The sequence below is a fragment of the Rhopalosiphum maidis genome, chromosome 2, assembly GCF_003676215.2.
Source record: "Rhopalosiphum maidis isolate BTI-1 chromosome 2, ASM367621v3, whole genome shotgun sequence".
NCBI classification, from domain to species: Eukaryota; Metazoa; Arthropoda; class Insecta; order Hemiptera; family Aphididae; genus Rhopalosiphum; species Rhopalosiphum maidis.
In genome coordinates this window covers 62187079-62207210 of record NC_040878.1, presented here as the reverse complement: position 1 = coordinate 62207210, position 20132 = coordinate 62187079, and the positions used below count along the sequence as shown (strand labels likewise).

Sequence of the window (20132 nt, the reverse complement as noted above, 5' to 3'; positions counted from 1 at the left end):
ATGTTATCGAGCATGTGATTCGTGGAGTCATGCCTGGGTGCCCGTATAATAATACAAAAATATTCTCAAAGCTAAAAAAAATATTAAAAACCTCGATGCTAATGAAAATAAATTGTTGAAACAGCAAAATTTTCAGGAAAATAAACTCTACAAAATGGGTATACTATTAATTTTTTTAACTTTTTTACCAAAACATTAAATTAAATTAAAATATTAAATACTTGTAGTTCTTATCCCTACTAGTCTTTAACAAAAAAAAACAATAATTATGATCCATTATTTCAGGAATAATCGCAATGAAGAACTAAGTGATAAAGAACCGAAAACAAAAATAATAAAACATGTATCATTGTAAAATCAATACATTCAATTCTCCGCTCAAAATCTTTTAATTCAAAGCCTCACCTATATTTTTTTCAATAACTAACCTTACAATATCGTATATTTCTACAAGCTTTTTACTATATATAATCACCATTGCCTATTGGATTACAGTATTGTAATGTTCAAGAGTTAAGAGGAAATGAAATGGATTCGTTAACATAGAAAAATAAATTTTAAATGCAGTTTTGTTTGTTTGTTAATTAACTGTATTTATGTTTGGCAAATTAATACCAATTTTGTCAATAAATTGTGGCAGCGATGATTCGATTATTTAACATTATGCGTAGTAATAGTTGGTATTTTCACATAAACATAATATAGTAACGAAAATGTTTAATAAATATTGTTTTTTATTTCAATAGCAAAAATAAATTAATTTATTTTGTAATTATATAATACTATATTTACAGACGCTATTAACCGATCCCGCTTAACTGTTAAGACTGCGGTGACGTCGTTGATATATTAAATTAATTTTGAAAAACAATAAATATGTATAGGTAAATTAAAAATTACTGTTATACAACAGAGACTCTCGTCTATATTATATTTATTTATACAGAAGTGAAGTATTTAAAATATCATAAAAAAAGATTAATTCTACAATATAATATATATGTATATATATAATCGTTATTAAATACACATGAATAAGCGAAACAAATAGTAATAATATAATGAAAACAAATTGGCCGATGACAAAAAATGAGTATTTGTACAAGAGCTTCTTTATTGGTGTTTGGGCATCTCGCGAATAAGGATGACAAAAGAGTCGAGTTAAACCGTATTAGAAAAAAAACCACGCGTTTGTGTATTAAACACCGTCCACATGGAATAGAATACTTCTCAGTTATACGAGACGTAGTTAGAAAAGACGATATAAATAATGATAGATTCGCGTATGGTAATTATGACCGTGTACCTAGTGATGACGTGACGCTTGACCGAAAAGGTCGTTAACGTAGCAGGTGAGCGGGTCAGCGGTGATTACATAGTCTTTCTGTGTATCACTCGTGAGCCTTCTTCGAAAAATTCTCGTTTTGACACCCACATCCGACGGAATGTGCCTAACGACGCCAGAATTGAACCTCCAATCCACGTCGTATACAAACGTTCTTGTGGCGCCAAAATCTTAAAAAAAAACCATTTACCTTTTTATTTAAATACAATTTTGTTGTCAATTTATACATTCTGCATATTTCCAAAAACTCTGCAGAGGTTGTTCCGAAGTATTTAGTACATTTCGGATAACAATACGGGAGTGAATTTTTGACACGGCGACAACCGGAGAACGATGAATAAACAAATAACCGTTGAGTATTATACAGAACGTTTTCGAAAAATTAACCTTTCTATGCAATTTTATTGAAATATTTGTATACACGATAATATAATCCAAAGAATAATTAAAAAAAAAAAAATTGATGAACAACGACTGTCATGGGATTTGACAACATCAACATAACTTATACGGTAATTGGTCAAAAAGTTCATGGATAAATAGTATTTAAAAAAAGTTGAACAAAGAGTCCGAATTCAGTTTTTATAGTCGGACAAAAAATCCTAGCACATTTTTAGTGTCGTACAAAAAGTCCGAAAACACAAAATATTTTATATCTATAACTAATATTTATTTTAAAAATTTAAAAATATTTGTACACATGTTTTAGTTTAGTTGACGTGTTTATAAATAAAATAAAATTCATTGTTTGTTGAAATGTATTTTAAGTGTGTGTTTAATGCGTTGAATTCTGTATTATTTCTTAGTATTATAATATGTATAAAGAATAAATAATAATACTCAGCCAATACCGTACCTATTAAAATTAATAATAAATTATATATATATATACTTAATTATAAATGAAAATAAGAAAATAGATAAAAAAAATATAATAATATAATACGTGTATAATGTGTACATTTTTAAATTTTTAAAATAAATATTAATTATATAAAATATTTTGTATTTTCGGACTTTTTGTCCGACTATAAAAACTGAATCCGGACTTTTTGTTCAACTTTTTTTAAAACGGACTTTTCGTCAGGGATTCAACTTGTACATATTAGATAATAATTATATAGATAATAAACACACGTCACATTATTACTCGGGCCAAACGACAATATTACGAGTCAAATATTTTAACGCATATATGATGTATAATATAATATTCTAAAACTATTGATTGCAAACGTAATTTTTTAGTTATTTTAGTATAATATACAATCCCTATTCTATTAGCAGTGATAATATGTCATTAACTGTAGCAAGAGGTATTTATACTTGACCGCCTATAATTATTTATACTAATTATGTTAACATTGTGTATACATTGTGTATAATACTAATCTATATTACTTTAAAACATTTATTGTACAATCTAGCGTTTTATTTTTAATAAATAAATTTTATATCAAATTTCTAAAATGTATTATTAATTTTAGTTTCTTTAAATACTTACGTGCAATATTGTACAATAAAGTATTTTATATTTTAGCAATTGTTCACATCTAATATCTCCTATTCGCTACTATATATTATACAATCAAAAAAAGCAAAAGTTATGCGTATTAAATAACAAATATAATAATATATATATATTATTATTATTATTATTATACTTGTATTTCCTCTCCATAGTCCTGCACTATTGACCACAAATTAAATAATACCTCAACAAAACCCATAACTAATAACCATAATATTGAAATTGATTGTGATAACTATGATACTGTTCATAAGTATTGTCAATCTGTCACTGTTGTATATATAAATAAATAACTGTAATGAACTTATTTTAAGTAAAATAAAATAATATATAATATTGATTTAAGATTTTTAAGCAATTTTGAGTAGTATTTACCTTTAATTTCATATTTTTCGGTGCTAGTTTCTTAATTTCTGATAATAACCTATCACCAAATCCCTGAGAAAAAAAAATGCAATTAATAAAAAAACATTAGATTTACATTTTTTTTTTTTTTTTACTCACGGATAATAGAGTTGAACCTCCAGCTAATACAATACTTTGATATAATTTTTTCCGTACATCTAAATCTGATTTTTGTATTGAATATACTAATGCTTCATGTAAGCCTTCACATTCTTCACCAATTAAATCTGGATGGAACAACACTTCTGGAGCACGGAAACGAGCTGGGCCAATCTTATAAAATCAAACAATAAAGAAAATTCAGTTGAATAAAATATAATAGCATTTTGTAAATGATTATTACATTAATAATAAATAAATGATAAAATTTTTTCATTATTGAAAAATATTTTTGTCAAATTGTATTTAATTGTGTACATTTATTGCTGTTAATATCTAACATTAACTATTTTTAATTTCATACCATAAGCATTTATAAAAATTTAGTTTAATTTAAAATATAAATTGTATTTACATTTTATGTGTTTCAATTTATTATAGCACATAGTAATCATACCAATTATTGTATACTTATACTATATAATGAACATATATGAATATATGTAACTATTTATCCATTATTATATCTCCTGAAATAATGGAGATATTAAAATGTTGGTATTTTATGAGACTCGAAGTCAGGACTAAAAGACCACGATGCTAATGAAAATTAAATGTTAAATCGTCAAAATTTTCAGGAAAATAAACTACAAAAAGGCTATATTCAAATTTTTTGAAAATGATTAAATAAAAAAATATTTTTTAACTTTTTTACCAAAATATTAAATCTTTACTCTTTGTCTTTATGAGTCTTTAAAAAAAAGCATAATTATGATATCCCTATTATTTCAGAAGATATTGCAATGAGTAAATCCTCACGGGATATCCTGTATAAATTATTGAAAACAAACATAAGTAAATCAATTTAAAAAGAAAAGCAAGTAAATAAAATATGAAAAAAATGTAATTATAATGAAGTATAGACTTACATCAACCTTGTTACCATCAGGTAGCATATATTGATATACATTACTATCAGAGGATTCTTCTTTAACTGGACTTAGAGCTACATAACAAGCTTTTTCTTTAATTGCTCTAACTACTTCAAATTCTGCAGATGTTGAAAAATTTAAACCTTCTTTTCTTAGTAATAACCTAAGTATAAAATTGAAATGTATTAAGTTTTTTTTTTTTAATTGTATAAATATAATTACTTGAGATAACGTGATATATCTCGGCCAGCTAAATCTAATCGTATAATACCATGCTTCATAGCAAAACCTTCATAAATTGGAACAGTATGAGTAATTCCATCGCCAGAATCTAAAACAACTCCAGTAGTACGACCAGTAGCATATCTATAAATAAAAAAATTAATTTTAATATTTAGTAATATTATTAACATTTGTTGTTATATACAAACTAAGAACTGCTTGAATTGACACATAAAATGCAGGAACATTGAAAGTTTCAAAAAATATTTCTGCAGCTTTTTCTCGATTTCGTCGTGGATTTAAAGGAGCTTCAGTTAAAAGTACAGGATGTTCTTCAGAAAATGTTTGAAGTTGATCACTACCATATATATATTGCCATATTCTCTCCATATCATTCCAATCAGTTACAATACCATGTTCTATAGGATATTTTATATATAGCAAACCACGATGTTCTTCTGCTTTTGGTCCAATAAATGTATCTCCTTCTAAAGCACCAGCCATAACTCTAACATGCTTTGGTCGTCCAATACTATGGTACAATAATTTATTAATAAATATATACATATATTACTTTTATGTGTAAGATTATAATAATTCTATGCTATACTAATACATACTAATTTGGAAAACAACATTTTGGTGTTTGTTCCCCAGCAAATCCAGCTTTAATGGCACCTGATCCCTACAAAAATACAATTTATAGGTACAAATAATTTAAAAATAAGTGAAGTAACCACCTAAAATGAGCTCATAATTTTAGTAAGCCTCAATCAAGAGAGTCATTTTTAATTTTATTTATCATTTATATAAAAAATGAATGATAACAATTTATTAGTTTGTTATGCATAATGTACAATGTTATTTTTATAATTATGTACAATGATAAATATTTTAACTTTCTTATTATTTTATTTTTTTTATGAGATTTTATAGAATAAAATATGAAAAATAATATTTTGAATGTTACATTTATAAACTTATAGTTTAATTAAACTTAATTGCTTAAAATTAACATTTTAAGTGACATATGTTGATTAAAAATGTCTAACCAAAATTATAAAATATAAATAAATATGTTTGTTATTTAATAATAAATTTTATAAAAAAAACTGACTATGTTCAAATAAACTTAGTATTATTAAATTGTCTTTGATCTAAATATCATTTAATTTTAAAGCATAATTTAATACGCCGAATAATAAATGTAAACCTGATCTTTATTTAGTTGATGGTTTATTCTAAAATTCACAAGTTTCCAAAACTCATTTAATCTTAATGAGTTAACATAAAAAAATACTGTAACTATATTAACTTAAATGTATGTCAAATTACTTGTCATTTGACATACATTTAAGTTAAAAATATTTTAAATTGAGTCTTATGTTCAAGTACAGTTTTATGTTATATAAGTATATATTTTTATGTCAATAAGCTTAAGCCTAATTGGTGATAATTATAATAATATTCGCTAATTACAAAAATATTTTACATAATTAAGGAAATACCAATTTAATATTAATAATTTTCAGTGAAGTAACTATTTTAAATAAATTTGGGTTAACAAAAGTGTTTTTATAGAATATAAAACACTAATAGTAATACGCGCAAATGATCAAAGATGAAATTTTCCAAAGAACAATTCAAGTGCAAAAGAAACACAATAATAATACACGTTTCCTGTTACCTATAAGAAAAATACGTAGGTAGAAAGATAATTAATAAAATGTTCATGCTTTCATAGTTGTATAAAATATTATGCAAAAATCATATAACGATGACGAGGACTTACATTGTCTATAACAACAGGCTGGTTAACAATAACATCATAAGTTTCCATGATGAGTCGTTTCTGGTATCAAATAACAATTATAACTTTAAACTCTTATTGAAATAAAACTGTAAAAACTTACAAATAACTATAAGTAAAACTTTCTTTAAAAACGTTCAATATTATAATATTATTCTAAAGTTGATAACATTACAATAAGCGTTAACATAACCTAAATACCATTACCAACATAACAATTTAATAGTTTATTATTATCATAAAAATGATAATAAAAAATCTTTTTATATTTAAAAAATCTTATGTAATGAGTAAAGTTCACTCACAATTTAATGATAGAAGATTATTCAGTAAAAATGTAAAATACACACAATGAATTAATATAAGTAGCTTAACACAACTTGTTTTATAAAAGTTTTATCGGTTTTTTTTGTTTTGATCTTATTGATGGTACTCGTGATTGTGTAGTTGGGTGATCCGTTTTTCATACAAGTGATAAGAAACCTTGTACGCTCGGTTGTATCCTAATATATATCAGGCGCCAAGGATTTGTAATGCAAACTAACTACGAGATATTACCATGCAATTTACCAGTAGGCACTGGCTCTATAAAATAATATGATCCCATTTCAATAAAAAAAACTGAGGGGGACTAAGCAACCTCAAAATCAATCATAGCCCCCCAAAATGGTTTGTATATATCCCTTTCCACCACAGCATACACACAGTACATATATGCAAATTATAATAGCCCCCCAAATTTAAAACTCAAATGGCGCCTATGGTGAACAACCTTTTTATACCAAGAACCATAAAAAATGTCTTGGCGAACCAAGTTTTCATTTTAATTTTGAAAAAAAAAGATATTCGGAGTCTATTTTCCGTTTTTTTTAAACATTATGAACTACAACCACACAAAAATAATAAGAAGAACTAAATTGATAGTAATTAACGATAGTAAATGAGAAATATTAATTTATAAACGTTACATTTTTAGTACATTTAGATTATGTTTTTCTTTTTTTGTATTACACATGCATTACACATGCATCGAGTATGAACGGTCGTATGCCGTCGATTGACGGCGCCTTACTTTCGGATTATAATTTAATTTTAGGTTGGACCAGTATCCGAATATGAGCACCCCATTGTTCGTCATTGCTGGTTTCTTTGACCAGTTTGAATAGTTTGACCGTGTCTGATAGCTCAATAGAACACAGCTTTGGAAAGTTAAGGAGTCTAAAGTTGCATCTACCATCTGTGACTGAAAACTTTATGGAATTAATTTAGGTTTTAAATAAGATGGGTTTGAGATTATTGAAAAAATGGGCTCTTTGAAGACACACTCTGTCTGCAACAGACGCCATGCCGGCCGTAGATGATCTGTGTGTAGTGTGTAGATACCCGTGCTTTTCGAAGCAGTCAACACCCGACGGTTACAGTACCATTGTGTAAAGTGGCACACCGATAGGTAGTGATTATTTTTCTTGCATGTTAATTTTCCAACCGTCAACTGGTGTTTGTGTGAAACACAGTATTTTACGAGCGGAAATTTGATCAGTTAGATATATTTGATCCAGCGGTGGTCAAGCCAATTATGCAGAGAGTATTAGGTAATACAGTTTATCCTTGTATCGGACTTGTCATCGAGCCATAGTTATTAAATATTCAACTATTTAAGTGCCTCGTTATATTAATTTGATTACATACGAGCGAACCTTGTTGTTGTTACCCACCAATTAAGTTTATACAATGCAAATTGGTTACGCGGCGATAGTGTACGTGCATACCCAATACCCTATAGGTTATAATTAAATTTTTTTTTTTTAAATAACGTTTATTTGAAAATTTACAATCTATACTATATGCATAATGAGTGAATTTGAGGAAGGGATAACAGCGATGGGGCGGTGGAAAGGGGAGCTCACAGTAGAGCTACCTTTACATGAAACTTAGATTTTATATATTTATTGTATTGAGAAGATCTCTGGACCAATTGCGATTTAGCCGCCGGGTGAGGTTGCCTGGAAGAGATTTAGAGTGAAGTTGAGAGATGAGTTGGTTTTGGTTTCCTTGCATTTTGAAGTGAAGTCTTTGGTAGAACGTGGCTGCTGTCTGGTTGATGGATGGAACTTTGAGGTCATCGTGTAGAGCGACGTTTGTGATGAACTAGAGGACTTTGGTGACCATACGGAGGCAGATGGATTGTAATGCTTGAATCGTCCTGAGATTTGAGGGTTCGGCAGTTCCCCAAAAGGCAATTCCGTAGGACCAGATTGGTTAAAGAAGACTTTTGTAAAGAAGTAATCGATTAGATACGTTTATATTAGATTTTAGAAAAGGTCTGATGAGGTGTAAGCGAGAGTTGAGTTGTTTTCTTTTAGATTTGAGATGGGGGCCCCAGGTAAGTCTCCTGTCAAGTAGCAGTCCGAGGTATTTAGCTTCCCTGGAGTGGGGGTTGGTAAGTTGTTGAATGAGACTTCAGGGGGCAGTCCTTTGATCGGAGGGTGAAAGTTATGTGAGTAGATTTAAATTCGTTCACTCTAATTGTCCAGGTGTTACACCAAGTCGAATGCTTGGGCGACGTCTAGGAATCTGCAGAACACTATTTTTTTGTTTCGAGAGAGGTCGCAATTAAATCAACAACATGATGAAGTTGGTGAAAAGTGGAATGTTTAGGGTGAAACCCAAATTGGAATTCAGGTAGCGCATTTTCTTGGTTAGATATTGAAAGTAGTCTCTTGAGGAGTAGTTTTCCCAGGATTTTTTCAAGTACTGGTAGAAGGCTAATTGGCCTATATGAGACCACTTTATCAGGTGGCTTGCTGGGTTTAAGGACTGGAATAATAATTGCTGACTTCCAGATGGAGGGAAAATATGATAGACTAAGGGTGGAATTGTAAATATAGGCGAGTTGAATGATAGTTTTAGCCGGGATGTTTTTGATAATTTTGTTGCTAATTTGATCATGGCCTGGTTATTCGTTGGTCTTGAGAGTTTTGATAATTGAAGAGATCTCGAAAGGAGTGGTGGGTTTGGCAGGTAGGGCCATAGGGAGTGGTGAAGTGATAAATTTGTCCACTTGGTCTAGATGAGAGATGTCCGGGAGGATAGAGTGAGGTTTGAAAACGTTGGAGAAATGTTGAGCTAATAGTTCAGCCTTATCTTGAGCAGAGACAGCGAGGTTGGCATTTTGATGTTGAAGAGGAGGCAAGATTGTTTTATGTCTGAGTAGAGATTTGATTTTTTTCCATGAGAAACCATTATTTGGTGATAGTGAAGATAAGTGAGATTCGTATAGATCAGCTTTGTGTTTCTTGAGGAGTTTTTTGAGTTTGTTTGAAAGAAAGTTGTAAATATGCCGATCGTCTGGATAATGGAAGTGCTATCATTTGTTACGGACGCGACGTTTTTCAGTAATGAGTCGACTTATTTTCGGAGTTAAATGATTAAAACTTTTAGAATTAGAAGGCGAGAGTGAGTAGAAGAATGTTGTCTGTAAGAGTATTGATTGCTATATCGACGTCTTCTTTGGTTTTTAATTTGATGTTGAGGTGAGTGTTGTTTGATAAGATTTTACGGAATTTGGGCCAATTTACATGATTTGAGGTTGGCTTGCTCGGAGTTTGTATGTTGATTTGCAGTTGAACTGGAGTGTTGTTTGAGGTAGGATCATTTAGATTAGTTATTTAAGTTTTGAAATGGTTTGGTAATTTTGTCAGAAAGAAGTCGAGAATGTCCGGATGTCTGTTAGCATGCGAAGGCCAGTATGTAAGAGCACCTGGGGAGAGAATTTTGGCGTGTGAGGAAGATACGACCTTGAGAAGGGAACGGCCTCTTGTGTAGGTGTATCTGGAGCCCCATTTTAGGTGCTTGGCATTGAAGTCGGCTCCAATGACGAATGTGTGGTTAAGAGAGAGTATGAGGGATGATAATTCATTCCCAGGAAATTGGCATCCTGAGGGGAGGTAAGCAGAGGCAAACGAGATTGAGATAGAGTATAAAACGATAGAAGAAGCAATTACTTGAAATTGTTCAGAGGTATGAGGAAGGAACGGAGAATAGGGAATTGTATTCGAGATAAGTAGAGCTGCACCACCGTGGGTGGAGCCGTCAGGGTGATTTGCTCTGAGAGCTTGATAGCCCTGTATATTAAAGAAGTTTTTGTGGGTGAGATGAGTTTCTGATATCATGTCGATATCGATTCTATTTTCATTTAAGGTACATTTAAGTTCATTGATGTTGTTGAGAATTCCGTTTGCATTCCACAATAAGATTAAGAGTGGGTGACTAGGATTATTAGCAGCGTCCATCATTAAGTAAGAGTTTTTCGATGACGGTCGTGAAGAGAGAGATAAGTGGATTGATTAATGATTTTAGATCATTAATGAATGAGGAGAGTTCGACGGCGAGGTTATTCTCAGGCGGTTGGTACGATTTCGCCCAATTAGGTGGGTGAGTTGCTGCGTGTTGCTGAGATAAATTTAAATTGGGAAGAGGTGGAAAATGTTGATACGATGTGATGTTTTCAGCGTGTTTTGAATTGATATGGTCAGTGTGAGTGTGTTTGGCTCTAGAGTTTGGATATAAATTTAAAAGAAGTTTTCTTTGTTTAAAGATATCCTTGTGGGACTGACAACCCCTGTAGTTCGCTGGGTGGGAGCCACCACAGAGAGCGCATTCGGCTGGTTCATCTCGAGATTTTTGGCACTCTGAAGAGATGTGGGTATCCCCACAGCAAACGCATCTAGAGGTGTGGTTGCAGTATTCCCGAGTGTGACCGTAGGACTGACATCGTTGACACTGGGAGATTTCCTTTTTAGTGTTGGGGTGCTTCCACTTTTACCTTGGAGTAGTAGAGAGAATTTAGTTTGAAGATTTCGTGGTTAGACTGTGACTGTAAGAGGTCGATGAAGAAAAGAGGCAATGTGGTTTTTGTTTAACGTTTGTAATGTTTTTGACTTGGAAACCTTGATCAGAAAGTTCTTTGGTTATGTAGTCCTTGTCGGTGGAAGGATGAAGGTTCCTGATTACCACTCTGAATGATTTACTTTCTTTAGACTGGTAAAAATGAAAAGAAACATTTTCATTTTTTACAAATTTTACAACAGCTCTATATGAATCAGGACTGAAGGTTTGCAGTTCGACACCTTTGGTCGTAGTTTTGCATACAAAACTTGTGGAGTCTTTGATTTGAGACAGAATGTGTTGAAGTTTAGCTGAGCTTGAATGAATATTGGGGGTGGGAGATTAATTTTATTAGTGTTGATTTCAGCAGAAATATCAGTAGGCTGCTCATTGGTTCATTTCAATGGTGGGTGAGATCGGTGCGTAGCGGTTTTTTGAGATGAATATGTTTGAAACCTTACGAGGAGGAGATTTTGTAGTCGGTGATCTGATTCGATTTTATTTTTTGGGTCTACTGTTTGCCAAGTACCTTCGCTGTCGGAGAGGTCTTCGGGTGACTTATTGTTCGTTTGTGACATTTTTGTTTTAACGAATATTAACGGTGATATAGGTTTGGTGATATGGTTCGAGGTGGCGTTGTTGTAGGTTGCGAATTTTTTACTGCTACAATAATTATACTTTAATATTATGATATAATTTTTAATTTATTTATTTGCGGTAGACCACATACTACATGACAACCATTCATATTAGTAGAACTTGGAAAAGTTATTAGCCAATGACCAACGAGGACTACTTTAAAAGATTTCATATATATATAAATACCTATATTTCAAACTAGTTGTAAGAGGCGCTTTGAATTTTAAATTAAATAAGAACATCGCGTTTTGTGCACGTTTTGAACAATATAAGTAGTCTCCGCGGACAGTGCATTTTACAGGCTCTAAAAGTATGTGCTTTAATAAGTGCTTTGACACCTTCCGAAATACCACCAAAAAAAATACAAAAAGATGTATAGCTATCATGACACACGTTGTGCACTCGTACTCATAAATAAGTATAATACAACGATTACAACGCTCATACTGTAGGCGTACTTACTGAAAAAGTGGAACTCGATCACCTGGACGGCTGGACCCATAAAAAAGAATATCTAGATTGGACGTTGGACCTGAGTTTGTTCGGGTCAAGTATTATGGATCATATTATTAGAGGTTTAGGCAACGGATGAACATTATGGTGCTATCTTGTGGTTAGGTTTAAAAGCGCCTGATATATATATTGAAATGCAACCGAACTACACAGTTTCGTATCATGAGGCATATAAAAAACCATAGATAATAAATCTTTATTATCTATACAAAAAACAATCACCTGACTTTAGTCACTTAACTTAATACTTCATATTATCATAATATCATACCTATTAACTATGATTGTGACTTATGAGTACAAGTTTTGAATTAAAGTATGAGCATAGAATACATTTAATTAAGTAACTAAGTAAGTTATTTATCAAAGTCAATTGCATAAATAATTAAACTATATAATGTATTTTTGTACCTTTATTTAATTAGAATGATGTTTGGTGATTCTAAAACGCAGTTTATTGAACAAACAAGAGCTGCACGAATAGAAAGAGCAAATGATCGTAAACGTGAACAATCAGTTATCCTTGTCCAATCATTAGTCAGAGGATGGCTAGTTCGCAAACGCATTCGAAACTTAGTATTGTTAGTATTGGCTTATTTTTATATGAAAATAAACCATTATTAGGTATTTGATTTTTATATGTTTATAGGCAACAATTTGATGAAACATTTGAGAATATCAATGATTTGAAACCTGCTATTACTGTTTATTTATCTGTGAAAAAATTTTTAACTTATTGGGACGAAAAGCAAGATAGACAAAGATTTGAAAAACTTTGCAGGTTAGATACATATATTAATTTATTCAATTTGATTCATATGTTTCATATTTCTTTTCTAAATTGTATAACCTATTTAAAACTATGTATATATCCTAAATCCTAATTTATTTCACGTTTTATTTAATTGTCAACATCTTATAATGTATACAGTTATTAACTGACCTGTAGTTTTATTGTGATTTCTTTTTTTTTAATGTTCTAGGTATATAATTCTTAGTCTAGAATGTGATACAATCAAACGTAGCTACATATCAGTAGCTTTAATTAGTGAGCATGCAGTCAACTGGATAAATCATGTCAAAGAAATTCTGTCTATTTGTCTTAGTTATCTCACTAAACTTCAGCCAAAATCATTAGATGATTCTTCTTTTTTACACACTTTACTTCATGTGATTGTATCTTTTACATCAACTTCAAGATGGTGTGCTATACATTCTAATAATTCTTTGCAAGGATTAAAACCTGGATTGGAGCGTTTAACAGAAAACTTGATAGCACACTTATTGAATAAAAATGTGTTTAACACTATGCAGGTATTCAAATAAAAATATATTTTAATTTACAAATTTATTACCAAATTAATTTTTAGACATTGCTAATAACTGGGTTATTGGGCATCAAAATTTTATTAAAACCTGTGGCTATGACAGCTATAATGACTATTTGTTGGAGATGTTTGGTTCTGAGCAACTTTTCAACAAATATTTTTCAACTATTTGTTATAAAGATTTATTCTATACCCTTATTAGTAGAGTATTTGATATCTCTCTCATCTAAAGTGAGTATTTTAGTACTTTATTTAATAATTAATCATATTCATATTTCTATCAAGTTCTATAAAAATCATAATGATAATCAAAAATATATTTTAGATTATTGAAACATTTAATTCTGTAAATCTACTTGAAAAGATAATGCAGTTATTAAATGATCAAAATCAATGTGATGAAATATTTCATTGTTTACATCCAAGTTGGTGTTTGTCATTAATTGCAAATATTGTGCATTTAGCAGAATTAAGCGCCAAAACAGATCAATTTGAAAATAATTCTACATCTGTTTTTATTGTAAGTTACAAACAATATTTTTTTTATTAAACTGGACTTATGTATTTATATGATTGTTTTATAATTTATGTAACAATGTAAACATCAAAATCAACTAGGTGAACTAGATTAGATTATTTTTAAATATTAAATCAGTTATGTAAAATATTATATAAATATTTAATATTAATTTTTACAAATAATATTAATTATTGTAACCATTTGAAAATTCAAAGTTTGTTTTAATTAAACTTATAAATCATTAAGAAGCAGATAAAAATAATTAAAACAAAAACAAAGTATAACGTTGTTTATATTATATAAAAAAAAATTCTATTACTTTAAGTACATCAACAATTTTTTTTAAGCTTCCCACTGAGTATTAATATGATTTTTATCAATTATGTTAAATAATTTTTAGTACATTTTAATCATAAAACCCTAAAATAATTTTTTTATTTTCAGGTTGGTTTAACAACATTTTTGGACACTATTAGAGTTAATGTTGTTAAAAAACATTCAAACGTATCTAGTGTTTGGCATCCTGAACTTGGTTGGTTCACAGCAAATTTAAATTGTCAATGTTCTCCAAATATACCTCCTTTGAAAAATCAATTAATTCCATTATGGTGTGGAACTTTATGTTCCAAGTTACTTCGATGTCATCTAATTAATGCTTTAGAACAAATACCTGAAAATCAACTAGTACCATCACCTCCGCCTAAAACAAATAATCCAATAGCAATAATCAAGTTAGTTTTTTGTCATTAAAATTATCGCATAAAAAACATTAAATAATTATTATTATTCATTATAGAAAGGCATTTGATTTGAGACTATCCAGCACTAGTCAATCAAGTTATAAGCTTACTGGGATTCATGGTACAAAGGTAGTTGCTGCTTGCAACTTATACTTTACATGTCTTAAGACAATCACACAACTTAGACTAGATATAATAACTGGTATACATATTGTTAAATAATTATTTAGAAATTTAAATTAATAACTATTTTATCATTTTAGGTTTATGTTATCATGAAGATACATTGTATTTATTGTGGAGGTTTTTGGCGTTTTTAGATTCTCATTGTGGTCTCAAGAACCTGTTGGATATTCTAGAATGTGATAAAAATTGCAATTCAGGTGAATTGCGCATGTTACAACTATTCTGTGATAGTATGTCACATTACATAACGTTAGTAAGAATTTATATAGATAATAACTTATTCATAATAAAAGAAAAATAAATATTTATTATTTATTTTAGTATTCTTGATGATATAGAAATGTATGAGCAACAGAAACCATTTGTTATGCGTGACTACATTTTAATGTCTAGTTTTTTAAACATATTTCTTTATAAAGGAATATCTCAGAATTTATTTAGTAAGATATTAATTTTATTTTTACTTTTAACAAATGTGTATTTAATAAAAAAATGTTTGAATATCTTAGATATTCAAGATACAGCTTCTCCATCTTATAGCTTGTTTCGATCTTGCCGTACTCTTCTAATGGTTCTTTATCGCAGAGATTGTCGTAGATCTTTTGCACCTCCAGGACACTGGCTGATTGGTGATCTTAAAACTTCTTCGTTTTTTAATGAACTCAAAAAGGGTCGCAAAATATATTCGGTATTGAATTTTTTTAATTTTTAACTTATTTAAAAAACTATTTTTAATATATTTTCTATTTAGACTTTAATTCAAGAAATCCCTCATATAGTTTCTCATGAAACACGTGTTCGATTATTTAGAAAGTATGTTTCTCGTGAGAAGTTTGCTTTAGGTGTACATGAATTACACGATAACGACAATTTCATGCCACCTATCATTACTATACGAAGGTAAAATTAATTTAATGAATTAATTAAAATATGTAATTTAAATATTTTAAAATAAATGTGTAGGAATCGAATAATCGAAGATGGTTATACATATATATCTGAATTGTCACTGAAACGTTTCAAAGGTGTAATTAGAGTAAAATTTATAAATGAACAGGGATTAGATGAAGCAGGAATTGATCAAGATGGTGTATTCAAAGGTCTATTTTCAAAAACTGTTTGATATTTATTATTTTAGATAATAATAAATTAATATTTACAGAATTTCTTGAAGAAACTATAAAGAGAGTATTTGATCCGTCATTAAATTTATTTCGTACTACAGATGAACAACGATTATATCCATCACCTTCATCACATATTCAAGAAAACCATCTGAACTTATTTGAATTTGTTGGTCGTATTTTGGGTAAAGCTGTTTATGAGGTAATTATATTAAACAATCTATTTTAATTAGTTTATTTTTGATGAAACATATATTTTTTTTTTTTAGGGTATTGTAGTTGAAGTTCCATTTGCATCATTTTTTTTGAGTCAATTATTAGGACAAACTCAAGAGCTACTATATAGTTCAATGGATGAGTTGCCTTCATTAGACAACGACTTGTATCGAAATTTAACATCTGTTAAACATTATGAAGGCGATGTTTCAGAATTAGATTTGACTTTTTCTGTGGTTGATAATCACCTTGGTCAATTGACTACCCATGATCTTATACCTGGTGGAAGAGTAATATCAGTTACTAATCAAAACAAGTAATATAACTATTATTTATTTTATAATAAACTTGTTTAATAATACATATTTGTAATACAATATGTTTTGTGTGATGTATATTGTCAGTTATTATGCAATGGCTTAAGATAAGTAGTTTATTTTAAATTTAAATACATTGTGATTTTTTTACCAGTGAACACTCATTTTCCTAAAATACATTTTTTTTCTACATAATTTGAAATTATTTTAAAACAATATTTTAATTTCATATTTTTAAACAAATTATTTTTTTTGAGAATTTTAATTTATACAAAATTAACTTTAAATGAGTAGTTAATTAATTATAACTTTATATATTATACATTATAAATATTTAAAGTATAGATGAGCTAAGTGGGGGGTGTCCCTGTTCCCTGGTGTACCTAGCATAATGTTGTCTCTACTCTGCTTATGTATTGCTAATATGTATACATAATTTTCAGAAAAATATTCTGCCTCGCTGTACAAAATTAAAAATGTAATTTGTGTTATTTTTATAAAGATTATAAATTACTTCAAATTAGATTAAAAAAATGTATTTTTAAAAAATGAATTTTTAAAATAATAAATGTTTACTGTTGAAAGAATTACCAATACATAATTTACCTACTAATATTTAAATTTTAAAAATTAATAATATTGTTAAATATTTTGGTGTTGAATTATTTCTAATCCTCAAAAAAGCACAGGTAAAGGACAAAAAAAATGTTTTGATATATTATCTTTTAACTATTAACTTATTAATAAACTTTTGATTAATTTATTTATAAATTATAATAAATCATAATGCTAATTATTGTAATTAATGATTTCAGGATTAATTATGTACATTTAATGGCCCATTATGTTATGCATACACAGATCAAAGCACAAACAGCAGCTTTCATCAAAGGATTTAAATATGTTATAAATCCTGAATGGTTATCATTATTTTCTACTCCTGAAGTAAATGATAATTATTTATTATAATTTTTTTATTTTAATCAATTCATTTTTATTATTAGCTTCAAAAACTTATATCTGGGGATAACGCTCCTATTGATTTACTTGATCTTCGAAGAACTACACAATATTATGGAGGATTTCATGACTCTCATCGTGTGATTCTGTGGTTGTGGGAAGTTCTTCAAAAAGACTTCACAGAAAAAGAAAGATCACTTTTCCTAAAAGTATGTGTTACTCTTAATTTATAAAAATTTGAACTAAGTTGAAAATAAATGTTTTAAATATTTACCTTGCAGTTTGTAACAAGTTGTTCAAAACCACCTTTACTGGGATTTGCATATTTGGAGCCACCATTTTCCATAAGATGTGTCCAAGTAGCAGATGATGAAGATTTTGGTGACACGCTTGGTAAATACAATTAAATCTACTTAAAAGTAATTTTTTTTTTATTATTCATACTTAATAATTTTTTTTTCTTATTTATAGTAAGTGTTATTCGAGGATTCTTCACTATTCGTAAAAAAGATCCAAATCTTAGACTGCCTTCAGCTTCTACCTGTTTCAACTTGCTCAAGCTTCCAAACTATCAGAAAAAAAGTATCCTTAGAGACAAACTTAGGTATGCAATTTCATCAAATACTGGATTTGAATTGTCGTGAATTTTCTTGATGAAACAAAATAATTTCATGTTTAAAGCATTGAGTATTATAATTCCTGTTATAAAACTAAGATGTACGAATTATGATTATTGTATGTGATGTAGTTAATTAATCTATTTATTATAAGGACTGAAAATTATCATTACATAGTTTTATGAGGAAATTAATAGTTTCCAAGTTATCATTCCAAATGATGAAATAATTTTTAAACCAGTTAAAATATTAGGCTGATTTACATAGATAATATTGATGATAATAATAATATAAATTGTATTTAAGTACTCAACATGCCAGCGTATTTAAATGTAACTTACTTTAACATAAAGTTAATTTTGAATTGGCAACTAAGTAATATTTTGAATGATATTTTTAAATGTCTATATTTTTCACATATACCACTGCAGAAGAATCACATTTTTCAATAAATATCAATTATTTCTATTCCATATCATTTTGTTTTTAGAATCCAATTGCTTATTTTCTTTTTTTTTATTCATTAACTTACATAATATAAAATTATATTTTGTGATAAATGTTTTATTTTTATAAGACATAATATTTTACTATTTCCTACATTTATTTAATGTATATATTTTTTTTTATTCAATTGTCATTTCATATTTATTTTATCTGAATATATTTAATTTACTTAAAAATTGAGACTGATCATATAATATTTTGCTGTTGAAAATTATTGATAATGTTCACTAATAGTAATTAGAAACATTTAATTTATGTTTGTTTTTAGTTTTTAATAAACCGTTAAACATTGATTTTATTTTAAAGTGTACCATTATTTACTTATGATAATAAAATAATAGTACATACCTATATTGTTTTTTATAATTTTATCATATGAATAATTTTTCAATTTTTTGTTTAAAAGTTTTTTACCAAATTATTTAATTATTGTGTAAGTCTGATAATAATATATGTATTTATGTACTTCATTAATAAAATTATTAATATTAATATTTTTGTTTTTATAGTTTCTCATTTTATATTAGTTTATTATGTTACACTGTAACATAGTATTATGTTCCATTTTAATAATTCATCATTTAAAATTTATCACTCCAAAGTGGGCATTGAAATTAAAAAATGAAAACAACATTTTTACCTCATTATTTATGATTATAATTTATTGCTGTAGAAATCATAATATTACTTAGTTTTCAGTAGGTATTTAAATAATGTAATTTAAAGTGTCTAAACGTAGTGCAAATAATATTTTAATGTTTAAGTGGTTTATTTTTTATGAACAATACATAAGTAGGTTCTGATATTTATTATTTATATATCTTAAATAACTATAATAGCATGTGTATTTATTTAGTATGTATATTTATGCATATTTTCTCAATATAGTATGTACTTGTCAGTACCTATATTATAATTTACTTTATTTGTAATTTGTATTATTATAATTTGTTAGATTGCTTGAATAAAATATTATATTGTTGAAAAACTATGTAATTATGTGCCAGCTGGATCCAAAAGCTTAAAAATGTAATATAAGATCCTGCTTGTTCTTATTAATATTATGTAAAAAAATATACATAAGTACGATTTATTTTAATAAGCATTTGAAATTCAAGTTTAGCAAAATTTGTTAAAATCATCTAAATTTGCAAATTGTAAATTTATATAATGTGCAATATTTATAGATGTTATGAAACCATGATATGAAGTAGGGAGGGGGTAAGATTAAAGT

The 20132-nt window shown here is 28.3% G+C and overlaps 2 protein-coding genes across 3 annotated transcripts; one reads left to right on the top strand and one right to left on the bottom strand.

Moving 5' to 3' along the window:
* Positions 1–949: 949 nt before the first annotated feature.
* On the bottom strand, positions 950–6485 carry LOC113551316 (beta-centractin). Its single transcript, XM_026953491.1, has 8 exons — positions 6327–6485; positions 5155–5219; positions 4740–5066; positions 4535–4678; positions 4310–4475; positions 3381–3554; positions 3252–3314; positions 950–1515 (listed from the first exon to the last, which is right to left on the bottom strand). The coding sequence occupies exons 1-8, from the start codon at positions 6372–6374 to the stop codon at positions 1372–1374; spliced, it is 1131 nt and encodes a 376-aa protein (XP_026809292.1). The 5' UTR covers positions 6375–6485; the 3' UTR covers positions 950–1371.
* A 6107-nt stretch (positions 6486–12592) lies between these two features.
* On the top strand, positions 12593–18727 carry LOC113551764 (ubiquitin-protein ligase E3B). 2 transcript variants are annotated; one of them, XM_026954229.1, is made up of 19 exons: positions 12593–12734; positions 12809–12964; positions 13033–13164; positions 13367–13697; positions 13754–13942; positions 14037–14231; positions 14676–14962; positions 15028–15173; positions 15235–15406; positions 15479–15597; positions 15667–15845; positions 15909–16057; positions 16121–16257; positions 16320–16483; positions 16551–16813; positions 17630–17759; positions 17819–17983; positions 18056–18167; positions 18246–18418. In XM_026954229.1, exons 2-19 carry the CDS (start codon positions 12810–12812, stop codon positions 18416–18418), a joined length of 3198 nt encoding a protein of 1065 aa, XP_026810030.1. In that variant the 5' UTR covers positions 12593–12734; position 12809. The 2 variants fall into 2 exon arrangements, with proteins under 2 accessions (XP_026810030.1, XP_026810028.1); XM_026954227.1 differs by having other exon boundaries at positions 15479–15845; positions 18246–18727.
* The last annotated feature ends 1405 nt before the right edge of the window (positions 18728–20132 follow it).

What these genes read in the sequence shown, in the direction of transcription:
- LOC113551316 (XM_026953491.1), bottom strand. Translation starts at nt 6,374, where the DNA reads ATGGAAACTTATGATGTTATTGTTAACCAGCCTGTTGTTATAGACAAT. An exon ending in GATATATCACGTTATCTCAA is followed by an intron (nt 4,476 to 4,534) that starts GTAATTATATTT and finishes TTTTATACTTAG; the next exon opens with GTTATTACTAAGAAAAGAAG. An exon ending in GAGGTTCAACTCTATTATCC is followed by an intron (nt 3,315 to 3,380) that starts GTGAGTAAAAAA and finishes TTTTTTTCTCAG; the next exon opens with GGATTTGGTGATAGGTTATT.
- LOC113551764 (XM_026954227.1), top strand. Translation starts at nt 12,810, where the DNA reads ATGATGTTTGGTGATTCTAAAACGCAGTTTATTGAACAAACAAGAGCT. An exon ending in TGATATCTCTCTCATCTAAA is followed by an intron (nt 13,943 to 14,036) that starts GTGAGTATTTTA and finishes AATATATTTTAG; the next exon opens with ATTATTGAAACATTTAATTC. An exon ending in TCAGTTACTAATCAAAACAA is followed by an intron (nt 16,814 to 17,629) that starts GTAATATAACTA and finishes TAATGATTTCAG; the next exon opens with GATTAATTATGTACATTTAA.